The 9,699-nt window shown below is 50.9% G+C and overlaps 1 protein-coding gene across 1 annotated transcript in view; it reads left to right on the forward strand.

Annotated features, from left to right (window-relative positions):
* NDRG1 (N-myc downstream regulated 1) overlaps positions 1-9,229 on the forward strand; it is a 43,991-nt gene extending 34,762 nt beyond the window's left edge. Inside the window, exons 12-15 of the mRNA XM_007940537.2 lie at positions 1,861-1,908; positions 3,719-3,754; positions 4,807-4,858; positions 9,018-9,229. Coding sequence (XP_007938728.1) covers positions 1,861-1,908; positions 3,719-3,754; positions 4,807-4,858; positions 9,018-9,229 — 348 coding nt within the window. The remainder of the gene's footprint in view (positions 1-1,860; positions 1,909-3,718; positions 3,755-4,806; positions 4,859-9,017) is intronic.
* Positions 9,230-9,699: the final 470 nt, after the last annotated feature.

Here is a 9,699-nt window from a genome sequence, read left to right on the forward strand (position 1 = left end):
ATTATGGCCAGTCAGTTCCCTGGTTGGCGTGGGGGCCTCCTGGCTCAGGTCTGCCTCCCCAGTGCCCGAGGCAGGAGGCGGCCATGAGTGCTGGCTGCAGCTTCAGGTTCTGTTGGAGAGAGACCCAGGCTTCCGGCTGCTCACCTGTCTGAGGGTTGTGCTTTGTGGATGTCTCTTTTCAGAGGCTCCTAAGACAAGTGCCTTTTTTCTTTTTTGAGCATTTGACTGTGGTTTGGGTGAAATTTTGCAAAGCTAATTAGCTTTCCATTCAACAGTTTTTCCCTATTTTGCCTTGTGACGTGACTTGCAGCCCCCTCAGTGGAAGGGCTCTCTTCCCTCTTGCTCTCTGAGTTCTCTACTCCCACCCACCCTTTCCTGCCCCTGCCTGCTTTCTGAGCTCTGTTCTTGGGCAAATACTGCCTCTTTAGTCTCATATGGCTGATTGTTCCGAGGAGTAGAGGGAGGAAAACCAACGTCTCTAGGGTTTTGCCCACACCCTGCCCCTCCCCACTCCGTTCCCTCTGGAGCAGGGAGGGAGCCTGGCCTGATGGAGGTGGGAGTGGGCAACGGGCAGGAAGTGCACCCTGGGTGGCCCTTTAAGGAGAGTGATGTGTCTCCCTGAGGCCAGGGATGTGCCAGTGGAGAACCGAGGCCTGAGGTTTGGTGTCTGTGTTTAGTTCAATGGCCTGATCAGGTTGACTTTGTGTGGAGTTCCTGTCCCCCTGCCCACTTACTTCCCCTCCCCCTCCCCACTGACACCAACAGGGCAGGTGACGTCTTTGAAATTCCATATTGGCCTTTGGGCAGAGGGCCCATCAGCTTCTTTCCCTGGTGACTGTCAGCCGTGGTTGCTTGGCAACAGGCCCTCTGTCTCCGCTCCCAGGCCCCTCACCGCCAATCTGCTTCTCATTAGCTTGTTCAGATGGCTCTGTTTGCCACTTGGCTCCTGGGCCAAGGGGCTCTGCTTGCACTTGGGGATCAGGTGAGCCTGTCAAAGCCAGCTGGTGCCTGGTCATCTGGCAGGGAGTAGAGGCACCTGGGGAGTGGGGCTCAGGCAAGACTTTCTGGCCCATTTCACCCCTCGATTCCGCCTGCAGCATTGTGGAGGCAAAGGGGGGGCCCTGTGCTATCCCCACAGCTGGGCAGACAGAAGCCTTAGGGCTGAGGATCAGAGTCCCAGGGTGGTGGCATGCCATGTGCACTGGCCTGCAGAGTGGGGTTTGCAGATGTTCATGAGGTAAAGATGAAGGCTGTCTTCGTGAGCCATGGGTTTCTTGTGGGCTGACCCAATGGATCCATCAGTAGAGACACAGTGTTCACATCAGGGGAGGTGGTAGTTCTACCATAGGCACTTTGAACAGACAGGTTACTTGTGAGGGTGTGTCTGGTTCTGGATGCCACGTTTAAGACAACCATCAACAAGTTGAAGACAGAAGCCAGCTTGGGGGCTGTGACTTCACAGAGGGAGAGTGGCTGGAACTGACGATGTTGAACTTTGAACCTGTGGAATCACTAGCAGCGCGCGGTTACCAAGGCCATCCATTTAGCAGACTATCCTAGAGCACCGTCTACGTTTTAGCTAACCTGTATAATAACCCTTTGAGTAAGGCAATATCCCCATTTTATTGACGAGAAAACTGAGATGCTTGTAAGTGACTTGTCTGAGGTCACACAGCTGATGATGGCAGGGCTGGGATGTAAACCCTCATCCGTTTGCTCCCTCCCAGAGCCCGTGCTCTCTTTCTCCCAATAGGAATAGTGGAGTTGCTGGTGATGGTGGCAGAGTGGCCAGGAAGGGAAAAGGTTAGGACTTGGGCTACAGGTAGACAATTAATGCATCCTCTCCCTTCCTTCATGCAGGTGGAATGCAACTCTAAATTGGACCCAACGAAGACGACCCTCCTCAAGGTACGGGGGCAGCGATGGTGCTCTGTGTCTGTTCTGTTGTAGAATCCCCCCATATCCTGCAGAATCAAGGGCCTCTGATTGAGACAAAGTCGATGGTCAGAAACCATGGAGACATTTAATGCATTCACTCTCAAACATAATGGGCACTGGCTGCTGAGATGAGAGCACCCCTCCCTGGGCCCCCATGAATCTCCAGACCACAGGCAGGAGGGTGAGTCCTCCTTCAGTCATAGTGGCGTCCTTATAAAAAAGAAGAGATGCAGAGACCACCATTGTCACTATTGTTTCTCTGGGTCTCTGTATCCAAATTTCCTTCTTCCTGTAAGGACACAAAAGAGCTCTGGTGGCGTAGTGGTTAAAGCATGCAGCTGCTAACCAAAAGGTTGGCAGTTCAAACCCACCCAACTGCTCTGAGGGATAAAGATGAGGCAGTCTGCTTCCATAAAGATTTGCAGCCTTGGAAACTCTGTGGGGAAGTTCTACTCTGTCCTAAAGGGTCACTATGAGGCAGAGTTGACTTGATGGCAGTGACATTTTTGTTTTTTTGTAAGGACACCAGCAGTTGGATTAGCATCCATCTTAATCCACTATGACCTCATTTTAACTTGATCATATTGGTCACAGAAGTCCTGGTAATGCAGTGGTTAAGCCCTTGGCTGTTAACTGAAAGGTCAGAAGTTTGAACCCACCAGCTACTCCATAGGTGAAAGTTGAGGCAGTCTGTTTCCAGAAAGATTTACAGCTTTGGAAACCCTATGGGACAGTTCTACTCTATCCCATGAGTTGGAATTGATGGCGGTGGGATGGCTTTGGTTTTGCTATGCAGGCATGCTCCTGGGCCCGGGGATTAGCAAGTCACCGTATCTTTTTTGGGGAAACAGTTGAACTCAGAACATGATGTAGGTGACCTGTCTAAAGCCTGGTATTTCATATTAGATCCAGGATTAGAACCCACTTCCGCCTGATTCTAGACTCCTCTCACTCACCAGCCCGCTCTGTGGGACTGCCCCCTGGTGTTACAGTTTAACATCTGGTCATTCATGTTCACACTGGGCCGAGGACCATCCCAGGTTAGCAGGGCCCTGGGGCCAAACCTCAGGATCTGGTTTCAACATACTCTATGGGCGACGGATGGCTGCAGGCCTCTCCCTCTCACCAGCTCCCTCCAGTTCCGTGGCCCTTCAGGCCATCCTCACCTCCATCTCCATGCTGGCTGCCTGGGTGCTCGAGCCCCGGGCCATGCCCTTCTTCCTCCCCAGATTAATTAATAGTTACACTGGCTTGAAATGGCCTCCACGGGAGATGGCTCTGGGCTTGATGATTTACAGTGTTTGCAAAGCCCCAGTGGACTAAGGTCTTCTAATCCAGCAGTTTCCTTTTGAGAGAATCTTTAACAAAAATGTGTGTAATGGGCCTCAGTGAGTGAGTCCTTCAGGTCAGGAAGAGCCTGGCCACATAGGGCAAGTTCCTCACTGCTCTTCAGCCCTCTTTAATGGGCCATTTGTAGACTGTTGTGGATGGAGGAACTATAGCCACAGGGCCTAGGAGAGTGGCTGGCACATCACAAGGTAAAGGGAAGAGCTGTTGGGAAGACACAGGCAGATGCTGCTATGGGAAGTAATAGCAGCAGTGGGAAGGGTCCAGGGGCTGCCCCCATGATGTACTCAGTCCCCTCTCGTGGCCACAGCAGGGCACATCAGAGAGCAGGGCAGGGACAAGGCAGGCGCCCATGTGGAACTGGTTCACAGACAGCCTAGTTCATGGTTCATGTCCATGAGGCGTTGGCACTGACTGTCTCTCTCTCTCCTAGATGGCTGACTGTGGTGGCCTCCCTCAGATCTCCCAGGTGAGCCATTGCTGTCAGCTTCAATACCTGCCCCACCCCTCCGGCCAGGGTGTGCCTTCCTCCTGGCTCCTCAGTGCCTGCTTGTCCCCCAGCTCTCGCTGATATCTGATGACACACGGTGGACAGATGACTGTTTGCAAAAGTTGTTCGCCCTGAGGGCTCACCCTACAGAAATCCCTGTGGAGCAGGTGCTTCTGGAGGTCACAGGGTCAGGGACCCATCCACATGGACACAGCATGGCAGCAGTGGATTCCAAAAATCACATGCCCTCTGCCATCCCACAGGTCCCAGGGAGTGAAGGCCAAAGCAGAGTGGATGAAATGAAAGTGTGCACACATGTGTGTGTGTGTGTGTGTGCACGCATGTGTCAACCTAACAATAAGTACCCTGTGTTTGCTGCACAGAAACAGGCCCTTCCGTCCCCTACCAACCTACCACATTCAATTCTGGACTCTACCTGTATACCTGTATAATTTTCCCTCATGATAGTTATATATGATAAAAAGGCACTATTATGGGAACTGGAGGTTTTCACCAAACCCTACCTGCCCTTCTTTGGCTCTTCCAGTCCTGAAAAGGCCTCCAGAGACCCTCTAAACTCAGGATCTGTCAAGAGATAAGAATTGTGGCAAAGTAGGAGGGGGGCGGTTTTCTAGCTGTGTGTACATGCATCTCTCCCCCAAGTATGATGAGTCCCCCTGTGGCACACTGACCCTATAAAGGGGGAGGTCTGGCGGGCAGGGAGTGCACCAGCTCAGAGGTGGAGCTGGGTACCGTACAGCCCACAGCAGCTGGAGCTGTCCCAGCAGAAGCCAGCTGCTTTTTGAGGGTCACTGGGGGTTCTGAAGACACTCAGGCAGCCAGAGAAACAGCCCCCTGCATCAGCAGATGGCAGATCTCGGCAGCACTTCATTCCAGAACTCAGCACAGAGTTATAGACGTTAGTGGCATGTCTTGGGTCAAGAGGAGGTGGCCACAGACACGGATCCGTGTGATCACTGGTGATCTGGGCCTCCAGGGACTAACGGACTTGCCCTCTTTTCTCCTTGCAGCCGGCCAAGCTTGCGGAGGCCTTCAAGTACTTTGTGCAAGGCATGGGATACAGTAAGTATGGCACTGACCAGCATGCAGGGGGCGAGGGGCAGGTATGGGAGCTGGAAATACAATGCCTTGAGTCAGATTAAGAAGCTTTGGTGGCATAGTGGTTAAGGCATTTGCCTGCTAACCAAGAGTTTGAACCCACCAGCCGCTCTGTGGAAGGAAGATGGGGTGTTCTGCTTCCATGAAGATTCACAGCCTTGGAAACCCAGTGGGGGTTGCTGTTTGGAAGCAACTTGATGGCAGTGAGTTTGGTCTTTTGATTTTGAGTCAGCTTTGAAGGAGTTCTTTTTATTGCCTTGGCAGCTGCAGCTCTTTGCTGGTTGGGCAGGACAGGGGAAGAAGGTGTGTTGGGGTGGGCCGCAGTCTAGACTCTCTTGTACCGTAGTGGCCCCTTTATCTGCCATGGTTGAGCAGAAGTTGTTTCACCCCATGGAAGTTTGTAGGTTTAGGTGAGGGTTTCAAGCACTAAGAAGTCAATAGACAGAAGGCAACACAACAGTGGAAATATTTTAAGTTTGATTGCGTGCTTTCTTAAGAGACTACTAGTTGTAGTGATGGTAAGGAAGATGGTGGTGGTGGTGGTGCTCATAATGGTGGTGATGACAAAAGGTTATTAATAAATCCTTTATTTTCTCTCATTTAACCATCATGGTAATCTGATGAGATATTCCCTACCTTGTGCTAAAAATGAGGAAGCGTCACTTCTGAGATTGAACAGGCATTGGAGAGAGGATCTGTGAGGCCTTTGAAAGCTCTGTGTGAGGGGGTGAGAAAACCACCCATATTTAAGATCTGTCACGTGGTTAAATAGTTCCACTTGGGAATCGAAGGGCAAGTAGAATTCATGAATGTGCCGCTTGCTTCACAATTAGAGTTTGTGCTTTAGACACGGACAGTCTTTGTCAGAAATGCTGTCCCATGCCCAGGACAGACAGTGTCACATTTCAACCTTGGTGTTGAATCCCAGTCACAGTCGCCACTGCTTCCAGCACAGCTATGTCTGTTCTGGTTCTTCCTGCCACTGCGTGGATTATCCTCTATGCACCCATTGTAACTGGAAGCCTTTGAACATTTTTTAAATGTTTAAACTTATTTTGTTTTATTTAAAATAGTAACAGGCATGTTTGCTAAACCAACTACAGTCTTGAGATTGGCCTTGGCCCCATCTAGTTTTCAGGGAGGCTGGGACCAGGAAAGAGGTGAACCTACTTTCCATGCCTCAAGCGGGATCCTTGACCCAAGCTCCCTCTTCCAACAGAGCCCATGTCCCTGTGGCCTCCTGCCTTTCTAGTGCCTTGCCTGCAGGCCAAGTCAGCAGGCCAAGGCAGGAACTGGAGAATGCCACTGGCTGGCCCTCTTGACCTCACAGGGCATGCATCACGGCACGTTTCTCTTGGACTTGTAAAGGTTTTGGATTTCTGCTTTGAAAGTGTATTCTGAGGAGAAAAGAAGTGAAAGCCAGGCCTTGTTCTTTTTCCTCAAATAAGCTGCCATTTCCAGAAATGCAAAGCTTCCTCCAGTTATGGGGAGACAGCAGGAAGAGCAAGAGTTTCAAAGGCACCAACCAAGAGATAACCCATTGACCCATTGCCGTCGAGTCGTTTCCGTCTTAAAGTGACCCTGTGGGACAGAGTAGAATACCTCATAGGGCTTCCAAGGCTGTAATCTTTACAGAAGCAGACTGACTGCCACGTTGTTCTCTCCTGGAGTGGCTGGTGGGTTCAAACTGCCAACCTTTCAGTTAGCAGATGAATGCTTTAACCACTGCACAACCAGCAGGGCTCCTTAACCAAGAGAGAGAATGTAATAATGTTTTGAGCACCTACTCAATTTGGAGGACTCTGTTTGAATAGACTTTTGTATACATGGCATCTAGTATGCAATTCTAGTCACCAGAGGCCTGGGAGGGGGGTGGTCAGTACAGCTCCATATTCCACGTCCAGAAATAGGGGCTCAGGGAGAGTGTGTGAGGGACAGATCAGGGATTAACCTCAATTACTTCTGGATCCAACCATTAGCTCCTTAAGAAGGGATTAACCTCTGAGTCTCAGCCACAGAAGGACACCCCATATGCCTGCCTAATGAACGAGGAACCCCGACAAGCATGTGCACTTACCAGCCACCTCGCTTTATGATGTTAGTTATTCAGTTTGGCCTTGGCAGCAACATTTCAGTTGAGTGGTGTTTTAGTGTCCACAACCACCACAGCTGGGGGAGCTTAGAACAACGGAAAGTTACCACCTCACAGCGCTGAAGGCTGGAAGTTTGAAATCTAGCTGTCCAGCAGGACCAGGCTCTCTAGAAGGTTCTATAAGAGGATCTTCCTTGCTCCACTGGCTTCTGGGGGTTGCTGGCTGTGCTGAGTCTTCTGTGGCTCCCAGAGGCAGCACTTCCTGTGTCTTCACATGATGTTCTCCCTGTGTGTCTCTGTCTCTGTTTTCCCTTCCCACAAGGGCACTAGTCATTGGAGTAGGGCTTTGTCTTACTCCAGTATGACCCCACATTAAGTAATTACAACCACCAAGACCTTCTTTCCTGATAAGGTCACATACTGGGGTTCCAGCTGGACATGAATTTTGGGGTCACACTTTCAACCCAGTTCAGGTCGGGGAGACAGTTCTGTCTTAGTTCCACTTTATTGGCCACCTGTCATGTGCAAGGGTATTTGAAATCCTGGCAAGGATCCTAAGGAATGGACAGTGCCTCAGTGCTTTGCTGTCTGGGAGCTAACGAGCATCTTTGGGGAAGAGAGAGACGACTCAAGGCTCTGCCACCGACTTGCCACGTGTCCTCATTTTCCTCACCTGTCACAGGCATGGTTGGCCAGCTGACCTCACATGTCCTCTCTGCTGCAGCAGTGGCTGACAGTTTGGGGTAGTGGCACAGTCAGAAGTGCTTGTGGTAGAGGGGTCAGTCTTAATATCCCCATTGTTCAGATGGAGAAAGTGGGGCTCAGAAAGGACACTTCGAAAGACACACAGCAATGGTCGATCCTCATTATTTGTGGACTCCATAGTTGTGAATTCACCAACTTGCTAAACTTATCCCCAAAATCAATACTCGTGGTACTTTCATGGTTACACATGGACATGCTCAAAGGCACAATGTATGTGAGTTGCCCAAGACAACATGTTCCTCGCTGAGTCGAACGTGGTGCCATTCTGCCTTCTTATTTCACCTCTCAAACTATAAACAAGGCCATGTTCTTGTCCATTTTTGTGCTTTTGCCCGGTGATTTCATTATAAAAATGCCCCTAAGCAGAGTGCTGAAGTGCTACCTAATGTGCCTAAGTGCAAGAAGGCTGTGATGTGCTCTGGAGAGAGAATATATGTTCCGGGAAACCTTCTGTCAGGCATGAGTTACAGTGCTGTTGGCCCTGCAGTGAACACATCACACTGCCATCGAGCCGGATCTGACTCATAGCAACCCCTCCTTGAGTTTCTGAAGCAATATCACTATGGAAGTAGATTGACCAATGTTCCTTCTGAGGAGTGGCTGGTGGGTTTGAACCCCCAGCCTTCTGGTTAGCAGTTAAGTGCCTTACGCACTACACCACAATGTTAGTGAATCAGCTGTGTGTATTAAATAAGGGGTCTCTAAACAGAAACACACATAGAAGAGAGTTGTGTATTGATCAACTGATGGAAATGCTATGACCAGAGGCCCACAGGAACTGAGCCTGTGTTTTCCCTGGAGCAGCGGTTCCTATTTGCTAAGTCAGTGTTTGCAGTGAATTTATAGAAAATGTTGTGTTGTTAGTTGCCATCTACTTGACTCTAACTCAGGGCAACTCCATGTTTGCAGAGTGCCACTGCTCTGTAGGCTTTTCAAGATTGTAACCTTTTAGAAGCAAATTGCCAAGTGCCGTGAATAATGAGAATTGACTGTACTAAGCAGGTGATGGAACTGGGGTTCAAACCCAGAACTGGGTTCACTTACTTTGTGATTATAAGTCCATTAGTCTGTCTGAGCCTTGCTCTCCACCTCTGTGAAGGAACACAGGGAGGACAGGGAGCCTAGCGGCTCATTGCTCCGGGACTGGAACAGAATGCAGAGTCTAGCACAGAGTGGGCATCGGGGTCACTGTGTGCAGGTGACCCGGCCCTTCCCGAGCCTGCTTGCTCTCTCCCGTCCCATAACTAGGATTCTCTCTCTCCCCAGTGCCGTCCGCCAGCATGACTCGCCTGATGCGGTCTCGCACGGCCTCAGGCTCCAGCGTCACCTCCCTGGAGGGTGCCCGCAGCCGCTCCCACACCAGCGAGGGTGCCCGCAGCCGCTCCCACACCAGCGAGGGTGCTCGTCTCGACATCACCCCCAGCTCCGGTGCCACTGGGAACAGTACTGGGCCCAAGTCCATGGAGGTGTCCTGCTAGGTGGCCTTGCGGCCTCCACACCTGGACTTGGATCTGTAGCGGCCCCCTCCCCTCCAAACCCTTCCCACCCCTGCCTGCCATTCCGCACATAACTTGGCATTAATCCAAAGCTTATTTTCTAAGAGTGAGCTCTGGTGATGACAAGCTTCGATGGGTTTGGGGTGAGTCTGTCTGATGTGGGCAGGGGCTGGGGTGGACCAAAGGAAAAGAAGCATCTCTTTTTTTATTGTTTTTATTAACCAGTGGCCTGGTGGCCACTCTCTCCCTCAGAGACCCCTAACTGCCAAAAACAAGAAACGGGGCTGTGAACACTTGCCAAACCCAAGCCTAAGCTGATCCAGGTATCCTGCTGCAAACAGGCACTTTGTCAGAAGGCCAGCCCTCCCACTTCCTGTTTCCTCTCCAACTAAAAAAAACCTGGCTCTGTCTCTGGAAACAAAACCCCTTTCACATTTGGGGAGGGGGAGAGC

Source organism: Orycteropus afer, unplaced genomic scaffold, assembly GCF_000298275.1.
Source record: "Orycteropus afer afer isolate SDZICR_OR568_19922 unplaced genomic scaffold, OryAfe1.0 scaffold00069, whole genome shotgun sequence".
NCBI classification, from domain to species: domain Eukaryota; kingdom Metazoa; phylum Chordata; class Mammalia; order Tubulidentata; family Orycteropodidae; genus Orycteropus; species Orycteropus afer.